The following is an 18,803-nucleotide window of genomic DNA, read 5'->3' as shown; positions in this document are numbered from 1 at the left end:
ATATAGGCAGCCCTATAAAATAGCCATAAAATAGCTACTTGGATGCATAATAGCAAATACATACTAAACCCAGTAAATCTGGAGAAAAATCGAACAACATAGGAATCACTGGGTGCAGCTTGCAAAGGTGATTTTATATATTATTCACATAAAACTATTACTTTGACTAATGAAGTCTATAGAACAAGGAGATGTTTCCATGAACAGTAGAACAAGAGGAAGAAAAATAAAATAAAAAAATGTGCAGGCTATCTGTGCAGGCTATCTTAAAACATTTTTGACTGTTATTTCAAAATCAAATTTCCACAAATAAAGAGAAAAATTTTATTCATTGTGGCACTCTCTGCAAAGTCGGAAGGTTAAAAGAAAGTAATTTTGTAACCAAGCATAAAATAGGCATTTGAAAAATTATTTAGCTGGGAAAAAACATAATTTTTTCCACATTAAGATAACTTAAGAACACTCAAATTGATTTTTATTAGACTTCTCATATTCACTTCTGAGCTGACACATGCATGAGACATTCAGCCCCAAAGGTCACTTCTGAGAAGGCTATAAGTAACTGGAAACAGCACTGCAGGATGAAATGATGGCTCATTGCTGACTATTACTGCTGGAGAGTGATAGATATTTTACTCCTGAGGCTAAGAGACAGATTCTGTAAATAAATTTTTATTTCTTGGCAGTGCCGATAGCTGGAACATGATGTGACAGAGCTGGTTTTCCCAATGTTATTATTTGACTTAAAGAGAGTGCGGGATGGATGCTGGCAAGGCCCGTGGGCCTGTGTTGGAGGGAGCCCACCACAGGCTTTTCTCCAGGGCCAGCAGAGAAGGGGACAGGGCGAGCCCTGGCTCCTGGCACCACATGGCGAGTGGCCAAGCCCAGAGCGGTGCTCTCCTCCTCCTGCTCGCTGCCCTGCCCCAGCTGCTCAGCGCTCTGCTAAAACCTCTGCTCCGACGCCCAACGCAAATGGTCAGCCTGGCTGTGAACGCCTCATTCCTCCTCCCCAGGCTTTGGTCACTCCATGCTTTATTCTCTCCATCCCCTCTTGTTTTTGGTGCCAACATGAGTCACTGAAGTTGTTCATCCCAGAGAAGAGGTGGCTTGCGGAGGTTTTAGCCAGGTAAGCATCAGCCTCTTCTCCCAGGCAACCAGCAACAGGGCAAGAGGACACAGCTGCAGGCTGCGCCAGAGGGGGTTTAGGTTGGAGGAAGAATTTCTTCACAAAAGGTCTCATTAGATGCTGGAATGGCCTGCCCAGGGAGGTGGTGGAGTCACCATCTCCAGAGGTGTTCAAGAAAGGGCTGAACGTGGCATTTAATGCCATGATCTTTTTGATTTGGTGTTTGGTCAAAGGTGGACTGTAATTCAGACGCCTTTTCCAACACAAAAATTGTGTGAAAACAAAACACGAGTGGTCTCTGATGAATTACAGCTTTTCTCCAGAGCGAATCGCCGGCTCTGCTGTCCATCCCGGAGGGTGAGGAGGGGCTGACCAGCCGCCTCAGGCTCCCCACAGTGGGTCCCCAGCCGCCTTCGCAGCTCCGCGTTCCCGGCCCCGCCTCTCCCCGGGCCGTCACGGGCTTGGCGCAGGCGCGGCTCGGCCATGGCGGCGGCCGTGGAGCGGCGCCTTGCTCAGTTCCGCGCCGCCCGCGGCAGAGCTACAGCTGCTCCGCGTCCAGCCGAGCCGCCGGGAAAGGCCGCGGCTCCGGAGGCCGCCGAGGGACCGCGGGCAGACGCGGAGGGCCCGGGCGGCAGCGCTCAGGTGAGCGCCGAGGCGGGCGGGGCGGGGGTGCGGCGGCCGGCCGGTGCCTGACGCCGCGTCTCCCCGCCGCCTCCGCAGGTCCGGCCCGGCGCGGCGGCGGCTCCGGTGTGGGCGCGCCCGCTGCTGCTGAAGGTGCTGCTGTGGGCCGTGCTGCTGGCGCTGTTCGCGGAGCTGGAGCTCGGGCTGCCTTATTTCGTCCTCTCCCTGCTCTACTGGATGTACGCCGGCACCCGCGGCCCCGCCGAGCGGCGGCCCGGCGAGCTCAGCGCCTACTCCGTCTTCAACCCCGGCTGCGCCGCCATCGCCGGGACGCTGACGGCCGAGCAGCTGGAGCGGGAGCTGCACTACCGGCCCGCCGCGGGCAGGTAGCGCCGGGCCCGGCGGGGACTGCGCTGTGCTGGGCCGGGACAGCCGCCGCGCCCGGCCGGCCCCGCTGCCGCCGCCCCGAGGAAGGGCCGGGGCTTGGGGGAATGAAATGTGATTTGTTCCTTTGCAGAAAAACACCTGAGCCTTACTGCTGGCCCCGTGCCCCACGGCGCCGGCCGGTCCCGAATAAAGCCGTAGCAAAGCCTGTGCTCTGGTCTCGTTTCCTGGGGCCGGGCAGCTGTTTCGGCCGCTGTGGAGCGGCTCTGAGAGGCACGGCCTTGTCACAGCGGCGGCTGCCAGCGTGTCACCTGGAGAGCTTCAGCTCCCGAGGGCTTTGCCACAGGTGACAGACACAAAGGCTGGCGTTTGAGGACACCTGCAGTGGAAGGGTGCTGCTGCTCTCCCCTGCACCGGCTGGAAATCTCATTCTGAAGAAACGACAAGAAGCAATAGCCATATACTTAAAGAGGCTGCTACTTTTGGTTTGCAGTGGTGTCTTTCACCTAACACAAACATCAGATTATAATTCCCTTTTTGCTTCATATTACAGTTTTCATAATTGTAAGCTTATAAAAAATACGTATTTCTGGCAGCTGTATTTGTATGATCCACTGTTGGTTTTAATGTGCAGATCATTGCATTGAGCCAGACCTGCTCAGCAAAGTGGTAGTCACCACTGCTTAAAGCATGGAAAAAAACAAAGTGTGGCATTTGAGAACATGGTTCTATGGTGGTGATGCTACATAGACAGTTGGACTTGATGGTCTTTAAGGTCTTTTCCAACGGTAACAATTTTATGATTCATTCAGTCATCATTTTGAAGAGCAGCTGCTAGAACTTATGTCTCTGAGGTCAGAGTTAAGAAGAAAAGTCACAAATTGGTCTTTCAAGTCCTGTTCCATTATGTATTCTAATTCTAACAGTTAAACACATTGTTAAGGTTTGACTAACACAAGTTTGATCATTGGTTGTAGAAACAAAAGAAAGTGGTGCTTTGAATTTAACTGGACTAGTAAGAGAGTAATAGATGAAAGCACATGTAATATGTTAACACTGATAAGCATCTGTCAGTAGCTCTCCACAGCACTCTCAGTTTCTATCTTGGGCTGTTGTATAAATTCCAAGTCCTGCTATTTGAAGGCAAAAATTTTTGTCATTTGCACATATTCTGTAATCCTCCAGTAAACCCCCCTCCCCAAGTTTTCTTTGTTCTTACCGATTCCTTTTGACTCTATAACATGCTGCATTTTGTATTTGATTAATGTAGGCTCAGCAGGGTCAAACACCTCTGGGTAGTAGACACACATCTGCCCACATAAAGCATTGTTTCCTTGAAAGAACCACAGACTGTGAATCTTTCCATTCTTTAAAAGTATTCTAGTAACAGGGTAAGAAGTAGTTAGATGGTACTCAAAACACCTGAAAGTAATGGAATTTTGTGAGTTGAAACTTTATTCACAACAATAAAAATAAACATCAGCATAGTGTTTATGGGGAATTGATAATCTGACATCTCGTACAGTTCAGTTCTGTGGGTATTTTTTAAAACAAGAAAATACGTGCAAATAAATATTAAATATAAGGTAAGATCAATGAAATTATAAAAATTCATAGCAGCAATGCTGAAAATAAAGTTTTCACTTGCTATACACTCTAACTGCATTATGTCCAGGTGGATTTATAGACTCTTGTATTTAATGCTTCATGAAACAAGTTACACAATAAGTGAGCATGAAGCCAAAAGGCACAAGAAATAAAAACTGACACAGTTCATCTCTTCCAGTGCTTTGTGTTCGTTTGCTTATTTCGTGCTACTCAAATAAATGTACATTACACATTGTGAAACAGGGATGGCATGAAAAACAAAGACTTGTAAAAGGTTTTACTGAAGTAGATAAAGTATGATGGAGAAATTGGCACTGAGGCCTTGCTCAGTCTCTAAATACACAAATACTGTAAATCTGCTTGGTGTTAATTACTTCCACTGAGTTGTTTTGAGAGGGGATTTTAAAAGGTTTGAACTAGTGAGAGTTTAATTAGAGGGGGGGAAAATTTCTGCTGCAGCCTTCTGCTTGGCTAAGACCTCACTTTGTTACGTTACTTTTGTCTTGTGTTCTAACAAGCAGAAGTCACCAAGATAACTTAACTGGAGCTATTCCTGTGGGCCCAGAGCCCTCAATTCACAAATGGGGAGGGACAAGAACAGCTTACTAACTCAAAGCACATCAAGCTGTTGAATCTTGCTTGTGACAGCAATTAAGTACATGTTTGTTATCACACATGGAAATGCTCTCTATGCCCATGTCTGTCCTCTTTCATTTGTTACATACACTTGTTTGTCCAGCACTGCAGTGAGTTAGAACACTTCTGTAACTTCCTGTTGTCATAGCAGAACTATCACCTTACCAGCAGCTGCACAAGCAGCAGAAACTTTTTTTTCCCAGGTTTGCACACAACTAAGCAGGACCAGCATCCACTCTTGAATATTAATGAGTGAAATTACTCCCACCAGTGTGCATTACGCCACAGCTGTAAATTGCATCTGTCACCATGCTGCCCTTTCACCTGCCAGTGGCAATCTTTAGCACTTTTTTTTCCTATTCTTAGCACTTCAGGATAGATGTTAGATAGAAACATCAAGATACTCTGTACATACAGGAAGCTAATTAATTAACTTGCAGGACAGCAGTTAACGCCTGCATATAGCAGACAAGTATTGTATTGATGGTCACACAACACAGAAGCTAGTTATTAAATATACAGAAGAACTTGAAGTGCTTCATTCCAAAGTCATCTTTGCAACCGATGTTAAGAGAGGGAAGGCCTGGAAGCAGCCTGCAGAGAAGCCAGCATGCTGAAGACACGTAAGCCAGCCTGAGAACTGTGGTGGATTTCTGCAAACATGTCTTTCTCCCTGGAGCTCAATTACTAGCATTAGAGGACAATGTGGTAGCACATCCTCTTTAATTCAATTCTAACCTTATGATTGCAAAACTAATCCATGCTGTTGGCAATTAGGATTCTAATACAATGATTAAATAATCCCATGCAAAGCAACCTAGCTTCAGGCAGGAAAGATGCTGAGTTACATCCCAGAATATCCCATCCTCTTTCTCGGTAATAGGGGCTGTGAATGCAAGTGCAAAGAGACTTGAAAATAGGGAGGGTTATTTCTGCTGAGTCGCTGTAACTGCTTTGCCATGGAAGTTACTTATTTATTACAAAAATTTCGTGAGTAGGGAGATTCTCAGAGCTCGTCTTTGGCACTTGGCCTCTTTGTTGTAAAGGGAGTCCAAGTAAGAGTAAAGCTGTGCAAAGCTTGCTATTAAGTGATGCAACGTATCACATCCAGCTTCTAAAGGTACTTCTGCTTGTCCCAGCAACTCTTGTCAACGTCAGGGAGGGAACACACTACACAGTGTGGGTGCAGTCACTGCACGAGCCCTTGTTGTTTTAAACAGACAGAAAAAAAGCTCATGGAGTTCAGGATTTTTTGTTTGGAGTTGTTGGTTTTCTTTGGGGTTTTTTTTGGAATGTCGCTGGTGGGAAGCTGGCAAGCGCTCAGGATGGCAGCCCACCCCGGGAAGGGGGGCGGGAGCTGTCCTTGGTCCTGAACCCGCGCCCTGCGCCTGGGCCACCTTCCCCTCCGCGCGCAAGGGTACCTTGTGCCACAGGAGAGAAGGACCAAGGGCGGAGGGGAAACAAAAGTGAGCACGCATTGCCAGCTACCGCATCTTTGCAATGAGGAGAGGTCTGCTGAGACCAGCAGTGGCCGCAAGCTGACTTCTTTCTGTGTGTTTGCACCCACAAGAAGCAGAGTGAAGCTCAGACAGGAAAGGTTCTCTTGAAACACAAGCCATCACTCTATCCCTGTGAATGCCTGTGTCCCCACCAGGTGGGCAGCCTAGCACTGACAGTGGAAGGGCTCTGCATGCAGAGCACATTTCTATCCATGTCAAAAGAGGTAACGTGCACCTATTCCTAGCAGAGGAGGTACCTAACAGATACTGCATATTTGTTTTGTTTGGGGTTTTGTACTTTTTAAAGTGAAACTTGAAGATAGCATTCAAAAGTGCTCACTACACTACCTGCTGTATACTGACAGACCTTCAGGATGCTGTTCTTCACCTACCCAGAAAACAGATTAGCATATTTTCATCTTTAACTTTGGGAAACCCCTGCTACCAAACTGATTCTTTCCTGAAACTCAAGTTATGTCCCACTAAATTATTTATTTTCTAAAAATGATGATGGCACCTTGCCCTACCCCCAGAAACATCTAAATGTATTTTTTGGCAATAATCATATTCTATATCCTTGTAATTTAATCAGTCGATCACTCAGCTCACCCACTCAACAGTAATAAGCCATTGACCCTGTGATTTCAGACTGGATCAATGCAACACTTAAGTTTTGGACCCCTGGAGGCCTTGTGTGCAAATAGGAAAAAAACTCTTAACTTACTTTAGACATGACCAATTTTTCCTCTGATGTGTTCATTACATTAGCAGATTGCTTTCCCTAGAAACCTTTGTCCAGCAGCCTGCAGGCGATGAGCAACACATGCTTAAGTTTCTTGCTGGAGATGGCAAACTTAAGCCACTTGCTTGGGTGTTTAAGGGTTTTCAGGTACATTATACAGCTCATTGTTCTCAGTCTGATTCACCTGCAGAAATCTCAGCTGAATGTGGCCTGACAAGTGGCAGCATAGACACTGCTGCCTACTGTGCCCCCACTGCTGATGCTGTTGGCCGGACACTTCAGAGGTTTCATACTGCTGTCTCTCTGGACATACAAGTGTTCCAATCTCCAGCGCTCCCAGCTTTTCCGAAACTCCATCTGAACCTAACAGAAGCAAAGAAGGAAACAAAAGGAATGAATGTAGAACTAATCAGCTCTTTAAATTACTCCATCAGAAAACAGCAAGGATATCACACTACTGAGAAAAACTGGAAGTGCTTTAAACCTGCAGTACTATTGCTTCCAATTATCCAGTTATCTCATTAATCCACTGTAGGCCATTCCACATTTAAAATAATGATGACATTCATTTTTACTTGTAGAAAAAAAGCTCTTCTATGCACCAGAAAATCTTACCTTCATTATTTTGCTCTAAATTGTATTCACCTGCAATACTGATTGGACTCTATGCCCTACCAGTACTAACAATTAACCTGACTTTGCTTATCAGCCATGAAACAGCTGAAAAGACTGAATTTCTGCTCAATATTGCACCACAGGTATTCTTAAGAGTTCTGAATTCTGGTTTGATTTATACATTATTATGTCCTGGATTATTTTTGTTCTTTGAATACTTATGTGGGATATTTTTATTTCATACAATAATCAAATGTATATTCAGAATTGAAAACAACAATTAAGCAAGTTAGAGACTGTACTTGTTTCCCTTTCAAATAGCAATTGCAGTATCTCATTTCAGACAATAGCTTTTCTTGAAGCTACAAAGTATGCTCATCTAGTCACAGGTTCTGGATCAAACTGTGTAACCTCTGCACAGGTTTGGAAGTTTATCCAGGATTTTCTAACTGCTAAACAAGAACAGAATTAGATCTTCCTGTTCCACAGGCAAAGTTCTTGCCACTTGACTGAAGTAAGAACCTCCATTAGCTTTTAACACATAAGGCAGAGGACATAAAATTTCACACTTGTTACTCTAGATAAAGGCAGGAGTGCAACCACAGTATTAAGTTCATTATGGGGTCTACTTCAGCGTGGAAGTAAGTTCACTGTAGGTGGGTCACTTAAGGGAGCCTTCTCTGGAGAGATGCTTTTTCCTTTATTTTAGGATCTCATACTGAGTACCAAGAGACTAAGTAGGTTGATGGCAGTTTCAGCAGGTTTGTCATCATGCCCAGGCTGTTGAAACCTTCATATTCTGAGGGAAACTTCCTAGGGAACCAGCTGCTGTATGTCTGCTTTCTTTGCTTGTTTATTGTGAAATACTGAATTTGAGAGGCAGTCCTAAAAAAGGAACAAAGCCTTACAAAACTAATTGTCTTCCCCTGGTGGGCGCCTCTATCAGTGCTTGTCAGCCCTTGTATTGAATGTCCTGGTGGAACCAGCTGCATCTCTGTTTCTCACAATCTGTCAGAATCCAGAATCTGACCTCCACTGTAACAACCAAATGGGTCAGAAGGAAAGATGATGAGACAGATGCTTGCATTTTAGCATGGTAAGGGGGTTTGTTGTGTCAAAAGGTGCACAAACACACCAGAAAAAGACAGTGTGTCTGGGATAGCTTGGCACAGAACAATGAGGGAGAATGGTCAGATGAAGGCAGAAATGCAGGAACCAAGTGTCTGCAGGAAAATAATTTACCATATTACCATTCCAGTACTTGGCATCTTTTGTGGTCATGGAAGCATAAGGCAGCACTGGGAAAAAACTGTTGTAGGCATTTACTGGCAAATTCTGAATGAAAGCATGCCTGTAGTGACTGACTAAGTCAATAGCAATAGAAATAGGTACCTTTAGGTCAGTCAAAGGGAAGAAATGAGTCTTTACTCCAGCTGGACACGACAGGCTTGAGCTATGATACAAATACCTTGCAAAACTGAGATAAAGTGAATGGAAGACCTGAACAAAAGACTGTAGGAATGGGTCTATCTTAGCAACAGATATGACTGGCATAACGTCAGTTTTCTCTCCAGGGTTTAGGAAGAGCGTAGGGAGCAGGTCTGCTGCCTGTGTGGAATTGAGTTTTTGCCTAAATGGCTTTGAATGTATAAGCAAGGGAATTGGTTAAGATTTATTTTGCAGAGGCAGTTCCTGAGCACAGAAGCAGATTTACAGATATTTCAGCAAAATACTTACCCTGCTAACTTTCCTGTGTTGATAAGATTCCCCAGAATAAGCTATACAGGAAAATGATACCAAGAACAAAGCTCCTATGATGTGCTGATTTTGGCTGGGGTAGAGTTAGTTTTCTTCACAGCAGCTAGTATGGGGTTGTGTTTTGTATTTGTGCTGGAAACAGTCTTGGTAATATAGAGATGCTTTTGTAATTGCTGAGCAGGGCTTGCACAGTGCCAAGGCCTTTTCAGCTTCTCATCCCACCTTGACAGCAGGAAGGCTGTAGGTGTGCAAGAAGTTGAGAGGACACCTGCCTGCCAGCAGGAAGTAGTAAATTAATTCCACATTTTGCTTTGCTTTACCTATTAAATTGTCTTTATCTTGACCTAGGAGTTTTCTCACTTTTATTCCTTCAATTCTCTTCCCCATCCCACCAAACTGGAGTGAGCGAGTGGCTCATTAACATCCCTTCTATCTTCATTTCTACTACTGATCTGTGCAAAAGGACTTGCAAAGAACTTCCATTCTGTGTGGAACCATCTTCAACTAAGTGGTGGAAAAAGGCAATATCTGTGTGGTTGAAAGTATTTCTTACAGAAAGCAGCACTAACAGCAGAAAAACTGGTCATATTAAGCCTAGCTCATTTTGCAAAGAACATTGGTGGTAATGGGCAATCTCATGAGACCCTACTGTTGGCTTCAGAGCAAGTTCAGAGAAAATCCAGAATCTTTCAGGCAAAGTAAGACTGAAATATGAGCAAATCCTAATTTTTTTTTTTTTTTTCAGAAGTAGATATTAGAAAAGGACATTAAAAACCCTTCTATCTTGCATTTCTACTATTGATCTGTGCACAAGGACTTGCAAAGAACTTTCATTCTGTATGGTTAAAGAAAAAGTAGTCATTGAGTCAGAGACAAAAATAAAATGTAGACCACACTGAAAACAAGGATAGTCTTTGGACACATACAGTGTGTCAGAAGACAGTTTCTCATTTAGCTTAGGAAAAGAATTCTCATCTAGTTTAGAACAGACTTTACTTAACCAAACTCTTTTTAAAGATTTTTTTTATGGACACTGATGACCAGGCTTCACAAAATCCTACTCTTTGAACAAGAATTGGAACAACAAAATAATTAATCCTAGACTGTCAGTGAAGCTGAACTCATCGTGTTTAGATCTTATGAACTACATTACAAAGGCAAGAGAATTATAGTAACAAGAGATTTGGAGCATTTCTTAGAAACACACGTAAGCTATTACACAGTAAGCTCCCTCAAATGAAACAAGGGTGCCTGTTTGAGGGCTTGTAATAAAGTCTGGGTTATGATGTAACTTTGCTGTTATTTCATGTGAAGGAAGTTATTGAGCATTACACATCAGAGGCCTGGCTGCAGCTGCACAAGGGATGCGTGAGCAAACGCCAAAGGTGAATCAAAAGAAACACATGATCCACCAGCAGACGGTGCTGCATCTCAGGATTGAAGTACACCTGTAAAGCCATACCAGGAATTTGAAACAAATATTCTCTAATTCATGACACGCAGCAAATGACATTCATTCCCAACAGCGACGCCTGCTGCTACTCACCTCTGATTTTGGTAAGCAGTACAATTAATAGATTCACTTCAATAAAATCTTAACCACAACCTACAAAAATGAGCAGTCTCCTGCAAGGCTTAATTCAGGATGCCTGCTGCTTTCCTGTTGACTCCAGCATGGCCATAATGATAGAAGTAGCACATTTTTCTACTGATTCCAATTCCTTGATGAGGCCTCTCTCTCAATAAGTGATCTTGAATTACCATGTCATAGTTAAAAGTAGATTTATTGTGAGTGTTAAAAATATTGACGTGCATTTAATTTAATAATGTAGTGACTAAATGAGTAGTGTTTGCTTCCCTTACAAACCTAGCTGCTGAATAAATGAATAATAATCACTTAGAAGGTAACACGAGAGATTCCTGCAATACTGAAACAGAACAATACCCTTTCCCACTACAGGGCTGGGATTCAGCAGAAGCCACAGAAGATGGTACTTGCAATCAATTAACTCAAAGCCAAAGGTACACTTCTTCTGGGTCTGTGAGTTAACCACTCAGTGAAGTTCAGTTTTAATGAGAAAGTGACAATGCATTCAAGCAGCTGGGCCACAGGGAAACCAAATGAAACCAAACTGTACAAGAATAGCCATGAGGATTCGCCAACTTCACCAGCAAGCTGAGCTGAGTTCATAGAATAAAATGGGCTCCACTCCCACATTCACAAAAACAAGCAAATAAAAAGCAAGTAAAAGCAAAACAAGCAAATTAAGTAAAAAAATATTAAGAAGAGCAGCTGTAATTCTTAATTAAAGAATCCACCAGTGCAAACTACACAACTGTAAAAAAGACTGTTTGTGACATTCCATGTCTACAAATAGTGACTGTAAATTATACTGCCTGAATTCCTTCCAAACACATTTGTCTGATGAGTTATCCCACAGAGCTGTGCAGGGAAGGTTCTGTAAAAAAAAAAAAAAAGTCCTGAACAAGGACAATTTAGCAGTTCAAGACCATTTTCAATTTCCTTTTCCTGTAGTGTATGCTGATAAGGCAAATTGGAAGAAAATAGTATCTCTCTTACCTCATTATTGATGAAACAGTAAAGAATTGCAACCATCAGCCCCTGAAATCAATAAAAACCAGAATAGTGAGCAGAGCAGTTTCCTCACTTTGCCAAACTCAGCTGTAAAGGGCTAGAGGTTCCACACTGACATGTCTCTGATAAAGACTGAAAAGTGGAAAATCCTTGGTCCCTGTCAACTCTGACGGCAGATCAGAGGTTTGATCAAACTATGTCTCAAAGCACACGATCTTAGGAAAAAGGAGTTGTTTTCTTCATCTGTTATTTTTGTGTAGTGATTTCTTTCCCCTTCTTCCTTACAAAGCAAACGTTTCAAGTCTTAAACACTTCGTGAGTAATTCACAATGGCCTTAAATACAGCTCTGTGTATGATAAACAGGGAATGACTGAGTGTGCAGGGAAATAGAATAATTATTTCCTTGCACAAGGATACTAATTTGAAATGGCCTTACCTAAGGCAACAATTAAATACAAATCACAAAAAGCCTATGCCCTTGTCACATGCAGTTATAGCTGGAGACAACTACCTCTCCCAGGAGAGATTTTCCAAGGAGTATCAGAAACACTGGAGAAAGCACAAACACAAAATGTGCTTTCAGCAATGCCACTGTACAATTACAGGAAATCACAGACAATTTTGTTATTGCCCTGAGGTGAACCATAGGAAGTAAATATTAATATGTGGACAGGAATACCAGCTTATTGTAGTAAAGTTGGTTGTTAAAAATTAGTCCTTACACTTTCCTTTCCATTGTCATAATCCTATAACATCCAGTGTTAAACTGAGAAATATAACAAACGTAAGCATGCAATAAATGAAAGAGAAAGCAGGTCCTCAAATAGCAGTTAAAAAATATCTTATGCCCATGGGCACACTGTGAGTGCTACCTGGAACGAAGCAAAGGAGAGCTCAGTAAAAAGCTTCACAAAGCGCAGCATCCCTCTGGCATGCTCGTCAGTAATAAAGGCAAAAATGACCTCATGGGTCCCCAGCAGTGGGATCAGAGTCAGCGTGGACTTGGCCAACCTAAGTTCACAAAGAAATTAAAAATCCATCAGTGCCACTGAATAGACCATTGTTGACCCAAATGATCACTGGGAGTCACCCTTTCTGCATTCTGTTTCGGACACAGTTTCAACTTTCTTAAGTCACTGCACCACTTTGTGATGCAGGTCCTCTTCCAGAGGCTGCAGGATTAAAACCTCCTCAAAATAACCTGAGTAAGATTCTACAAGTTCTAACCTCCCCTACCACTTCACTGCAGACCATTTATTGGTGACAGCAAAGCTCTGTATCCAACTACCGGCTGTATTTCACCTGGAAAATCTTCCAAACGCAGTAAGAAGCCATGTGCTTTCTTGTACCTGTGGTGTCTCTCCTCTGTATTCTTTTCTCCACCTATAATTGGGAAAGACAACCAAAACCTACCTACCTTCTTCATGACATAAAACACATAGTCTATGAATAACTGGAATATTTTAAAAATATCTTGGCAAAGGGAGGAGTACTTGGTATTCCTTCCCACCTCTGTGGTGTGTTAAATCTTCTAAACATTGTAACAATCTGTAACCGCAGAACACTTTGTCAAAGCAATCAAACTGTCTTAAAATGAGTGATGGCAAGTTCAAAGACACAGCTAGCAAAGGCTGAAAGACAAACTAATCTGAAAGAAATGATTCTTCACCTGTGAGAGAGTTCAAGATACATAACCACTGGAAAAAATTCACAAGAATGATCCTTAACTCTCTTTTGATGGACATACATGCCAGCCACCCAACAGGATAGTAGAAAGATGCCTAGGGATCTTGTGGGAGCTTCCTGGGCCACAAAACTCACCAACATCTCACAACAACCTGTCTTGAGACAAGTCAGTAGATGCGAAATCACTCAGTTAGCAGGGCTGTCAGACCTTTGTAGCTGTTGTGTGCCTGAGGGCTATTGGCTATTATTCTGAATCATGTAACCATTCAGGCTGGAAGACACCTCTGGAAGTCTCTAGCCCAACTCCACAGCAGGTTACTCAAGGCTGTGTCCAGCCAAGTTTTGAGTATCTCTAAGGTCCTCCAAAGCTCCTCTGGGCCTCTTTTTCAGCATCAGACCACTGTGAATTTCTTTCACCTGACATGCAAGGTGAATTTCTCTTGCTATCACTTGTGACCTTTGGCCTTGTTCTTTCACTGTGACCCTCTGAAAATACTCCATTTTCTGTACAAGTGGGCTTGGAATCAAAGCCTCCAGCTCAGACAAGTCCCCATCCTTCCTTTGAACTCTCAAGACAATAGAATTTCCAAAATTTCATGTGAGGAAAAGAAGGTAGGTAACATACATGGCAACTCTACACTGATAAGAAATCACCAAAATATATGCTGTTTAGAAGACTGCTGTATTGAAATACCCAATGTAAAATAGCTAAGTCCAGTGACAGCAGCAGTCCAGCTACCACAGCATGTAGCTCCACACTTCAAGAGCTAACTTGTTATTCTTACATTGTTTTTCAGACTGCAATACAAAAGTCAAGATGGAGAAATGAAGGATGCAACCATGAATCTTAGCAAGGGGATTAAGTAACAGGGAGAATACAGACAGGGACAGACTGACTACAAAGCAAAACTGAATGTATCTGTGGTAGCCTCAACATTTCTCTTGAAACATCTCATGCATTCAAGATTGAAAGTTTTCCCAATAACAAGTGGCAAGAAGAACAAGGAGCAAAACTCAAAATTATCCCATTTTGTCTTACTTGAAGTGAAAGCTTTTATTTCTGTCAACTCATATTTTTATGTTCAAATTAGAATAAGATAGGATATTTCAGCTGGGAGGAACCTATGACAACCACCTGTTCAGAACTTAAAGCAAGTTCTTAAGGGCACTGTCCAAATGCCTCTTAAGCACTGACAGGCTTGGGGCATTGACCACCTCTCTAGGAACCCTGTTCCAGGGTTTGACCATACTCTCAGTAAAGAAATGTTTCCTCATGTCAACTCTGAACCTCTCTTGGTGCAGCTGTGAACCATTCCCACACCTCCTATCAGTGCATACCCTGGAGAAGAGAGCCCAGCACCTCCCTCTCTACTTCGACTCCTCAGAGGGCTGTAGAAGGGAACGAGGTCATCCCTCAGAGCCCTTTGCTTCCAACTAGGTAAGTCAGAAGTCCTCAGTCACTCCTCACAGGACATTCCTTCCGGCCCTTACACCAGCTTTGCTGCCCTCCTCTGGGTGATTTCAAGGAATCTTAACATTCAGTACTTGCATGTGCTGCAGGTATTTTAAAAATAAATGCTTACTTAATATTCATCCAGTCTAATAGGAGACTGTAGAGCAACAGTCATCTAGCCTTCTGTTTATAGCACAGGTGAAATACCTGCCCTGGTTTCCCTGAGACTTTTCTGTGGACTGACTGTCCAAGCAGTTACACCAATGTGTGACACCATACCTGTTCTGTACCCTTACTCAAGGGCTGTGGTCTTTAACCACCTTTGTCAACCCACTCCTTTCACATATGTCCTTGTCTGCTTCTATTCTGATGAGCACGAAAAGCATCAGACCACCTTAGACATACCTGCATTTTATGTCAGTTTTGCACATCAAATTAGCCTGCAGTTTGGAGATGATGATACATATAACTCTGATGAAGATGAGGAAATTCACCTGGAGAAATGAAAGAAGAATTTGTATCACCATCAATAAACCCATATGCATAAGTACTCAAAAGGCTGGTTTGTGTATGCATGTGTGCATCCTGCTATGAAGCAGCTGCAGAATTTGACACAGAGTTCAACTCCTTCCTAAGGAATTGTGGTCTAACTGTGAATGCACCAAGCCACCCTTGAAAACACAGGCACTTCATTACACAAAGCAGGGGACCCCAGTTACTCTCTGGGGAGCGAGACACAGTAAAGGTGTGGGTTGGCCCATTTGCCTTGTCTGGAGGTGAGTCTGACACAGTGTTGCAGTATTGTACCTGCAGAGCATTTCTACACAATGCCACACATTTTGCAGCTCTTTTATAGCCCAGTATGTGAAATAGTATCTCTGGTCTCCCTGAACTACCTTCCATACCTCCTGCTCACAGGGGAGTTAATGGGACTGCTGCAGCATGCTGTTCTGTTATCATGTCCTGCCACTACAACACAACAGCTTGTGGCCAAATTAAAGAAACAAAATGCTAGTCTGGAGTTTCAGTGACAGAAACCAACTTGGCTTAATAAAATCACATTTCTGAATGAAAATGTCAATAGCCTCAAAGGTTATTAGCCTTTGGACATGCACAGTGGCCACATGTGCATCTTTGTACCATATTGTGCTGTTCTCAGGGAAATCTGCCATCTCACAACACCCATCTCAGACTCACCCCGATAGCAATGAGAATGGGCAGTCTGATGATCAGCCAGTAATTCATGTTGTAGTTTCTGGTCCAGCAACTAATAGGAGGACAAAAAGGAGATGGAAAAGTTTCAGTACATTACTAAAATCTCTTGCTTTTCATTCTGTTCCAGCAATGCAGATGGAAAACAATATTAAGGACTAGATACCAGGAAAGCACATCATGCTGACATGGAAACAGATGCAGCTGCTTCTGAGAAACACTGAATGCTTTGTACTATTACAGCTATCATAATCCAACTGGATACTACTCACCAGCCTTTCTTGCCCACTAATGGCTAGCTCTCCTCCACAATTTGCTATGAATTATCATCCATTAATTGTGAAGATTTACTCCATTAAAATCAAGGTCAAATTTGTCATTTGTTTGAAAGAAGAAGGGGGGGAAAACTATTTGAGTCTGATCTTTCTGCTGTCATTCTTAGCTTCCTCATCCTGCACTATTTTTTATTATTCTTCAGTCTCCAATGTCAGATCATCTTATTTAATTGCTTGTTAGTTTTTATCCCATTACTTACCATCATTATTGTCATAACAATATTGAGATTAGTCATCTATTTTATCTGTCCTTATTTTCAAAAAAGGAGTTACTAATTTCAGCCATGGGAAAGCAATTGCAGCTACAAACTCCAGCTCCTTCGGTGCATTTGTACAAGGTTTCAGGCCCACTGGGAGTTTTAAAAATTATAAACAAGTAAAATCAAAAGTGGAAGCAACAATTCCTAACTTTTGCTGACCTGAGCCCTCTGCCAAGTAAGTAGCATGCAGCAGCAGTATAATATTTCATTTACTGCATGAGTCTCATTTTAGCTTTCAAAACTCCTGTCACTTTGAGCAATATGAGTGAAAAATGACAAGAAAAGTCATGGCAGCCACAGTTTGGGATCACTGGTCTGAAGCGACCTTAAACTGAGGGTTTGTACATCTAGTTCCTTTCCTCTGGCCACAGCCAGCCACCACCACTGCTTGATGGGCCATGTCTGTGTAGGCTGGCCCAGGTGTTAGGGCAGTGCTCATGTGCCGCTTTGCTTGTTGCTGCAGTGACAGCATTCTTAATATTTCTGTGAAATAACTTCGTTAGCCTCCTGCTCAGCATTACTCAGAAGCAAAAGACACCAGTAAAGCCAGCAGGTTTCTGAGCTACACAGGCTGGGAAACAAACTAGGAAACAGCATTACATAAAACATAGATTCGTTCCCAAAAAAGGTTTCTCTTTATCTCCAAAACACACATATGCACAATTTTCCCTAAGGCTTTTCAACAGACCTAAGAAAGTTCAGCTCTGGTGGAGCTGAAACCCTCCTCAGCCTTGTAGTGGGACAGTCTAAGAGAAAAGAGCAAACCATGCAGCACCTGGGAGGGATCCATGCTACAAGCACACAGCGCACTTACTAGGGAGGAAAGCACAGCAGCTTGGCTGTGGCAATTCCACATTTCCTTGCAGGGACTGCAAGTCTGAAAAGGACTCGGGATACTGTTTTTCCTTCAATTTCAGTTTAATGTGGACAAAAAGCATATTATTGCCACCAGCATCTCTACAGCTTCCAATTCAATTGCATTTTGGGTATTGGACAAAAAAGGTGTGCAGACTGTATGCAGTCAGTGTACCTGAGCCAGAATCTCACTTACAGAACTTCTTAATTGGTACACGTGAGTGGGAGTCAGCTTCATAGAGCCTTTGAAATTAATTTTATTTGAACACCTCAAGACTGATGAGATAACAGGCATAGCTGGAAGTGGAGTTCTAATTTTCTCACTAGCTCCAGTAGATGCAGAGGTAATTAAAAAAAAATTGTTTATAATAACAGAGGATGAAAAACAATTCTTTACATTAACTCTGCTACATTTCTGAGTTAATTTGCTTCCTGTGGTGCACACCAATTTTAGCTACCTTTAAATTTATACAAGTATGTGCAATAAAAAAACCATTACAGGTCAATTAAGGTGTCATGGCTATTAAAACATCTAGAAAATAAAAATGGTAGATCTCTACATGATTTTTTGCCCATCTGTGCCTTCTGTGATTGCCACATTGATAAATACACCAATATCTAATGTGCATGGGATCTATCCCTACAGTTTGCTCAACACCTCTCAGAAGATGCTTGGCAACTAATAGCCTCAGACCCATGAATGGAGAATTTGTCCAGCGAAAAAAATGCTAGTGGGATGTTTCTGCCTTTGCTTACCAATCCAGTATTCTCCTTCTAGAAGTGAAAACACTGAATTTTTACCTTGAATTGCTAAAGGTGAATGGAAAAAAAAAATGATTGAAGGCTGACTGTTTTGCTCCCGTACTTAACTGCAGACAGAAGCAAAACTGTGTAAGTATCAGCTTTTTAGGCACAGTCTAATAACTAAGAACAACAGCTTGCCCTTAACTGTATTTGTAATCTAGACAAAATATTTTTGAATAGCTCACTTTTTAAAACACTAATTGTGTTCTAAAGGAGTTTATACTTGCACATGTAAAGAAAGAAGAAGCCAGTGTGCAACCAACCAAGTCTTGAAGGATTCAGTCCTTTACTCAAATGGATACATTCACAGCATTGCCTCAGATTCCTAGCCCTGACCACGTTTATTTCCAGTTATTCTTCATAGCCAGGGAAGTAGTTAAATCACAAATGAAATTTACAGCCCGCTGCATGGTGACAGAGCTATGGCAAACAGCATGAAAGATATCCCTGGCTACTCCAGCAAATGCCTGCCTAAGGCACAGAAATCTTGCCTTTCAGAGCAGCTGCTGCACATAGTTATTTATTGCTGTATTTTACAAATATTTAGACAAGATTTAGAAAATTCAATAATGTGCAAAATTACCCCTTTTAAGCTCTGCTGAAGGCAGTGAG

At 42.6% G+C, this 18,803-nt stretch overlaps 2 protein-coding genes across 2 annotated transcripts in view; one reads left to right on the top strand and one right to left on the bottom strand.

Annotated features, from left to right (window-relative positions):
• The first annotated feature begins 759 nt into the window (after positions 1 to 759).
• SAYSD1 (SAYSVFN motif domain containing 1) lies at positions 760 to 2,341 on the top strand. Its single transcript, XM_041404119.1, has 3 exons — positions 760 to 975; positions 1,523 to 1,768; positions 1,847 to 2,341. Exons 1-3 carry the CDS (start codon positions 760 to 762, stop codon positions 2,135 to 2,137), a joined length of 753 nt encoding a protein of 250 aa, XP_041260053.1. The 3' UTR covers positions 2,138 to 2,341.
• Positions 2,342 to 6,788: 4,447 nt separating this feature from the next.
• Positions 6,789 to 18,803, bottom strand: part of GLP1R (glucagon like peptide 1 receptor) — a 79,665-nt gene continuing 67,650 nt past the window's right edge. The window contains exons 9-13 of the mRNA XM_041404393.1: positions 15,923 to 15,992; positions 15,131 to 15,219; positions 12,459 to 12,597; positions 11,571 to 11,612; positions 6,789 to 6,979 (exon numbers count right to left, since the gene is read on the bottom strand). Coding sequence (XP_041260327.1) covers positions 6,812 to 6,979; positions 11,571 to 11,612; positions 12,459 to 12,597; positions 15,131 to 15,219; positions 15,923 to 15,992 — 508 coding nt within the window. The 3' untranslated portion in view covers positions 6,789 to 6,811. The remainder of the gene's footprint in view (positions 6,980 to 11,570; positions 11,613 to 12,458; positions 12,598 to 15,130; positions 15,220 to 15,922; positions 15,993 to 18,803) is intronic.

This window comes from Onychostruthus taczanowskii, unplaced genomic scaffold, assembly GCF_017590055.1.
Source record: "Onychostruthus taczanowskii isolate IOZ18803 unplaced genomic scaffold, ASM1759005v1 scaffold21, whole genome shotgun sequence".
Lineage (NCBI taxonomy): Eukaryota > Metazoa > Chordata > Aves > Passeriformes > Passeridae > Onychostruthus > Onychostruthus taczanowskii.
The sequence above is the reverse complement of the archived record's forward strand: the minus strand, read 5'-3'. Positions and strand labels throughout refer to the sequence as shown.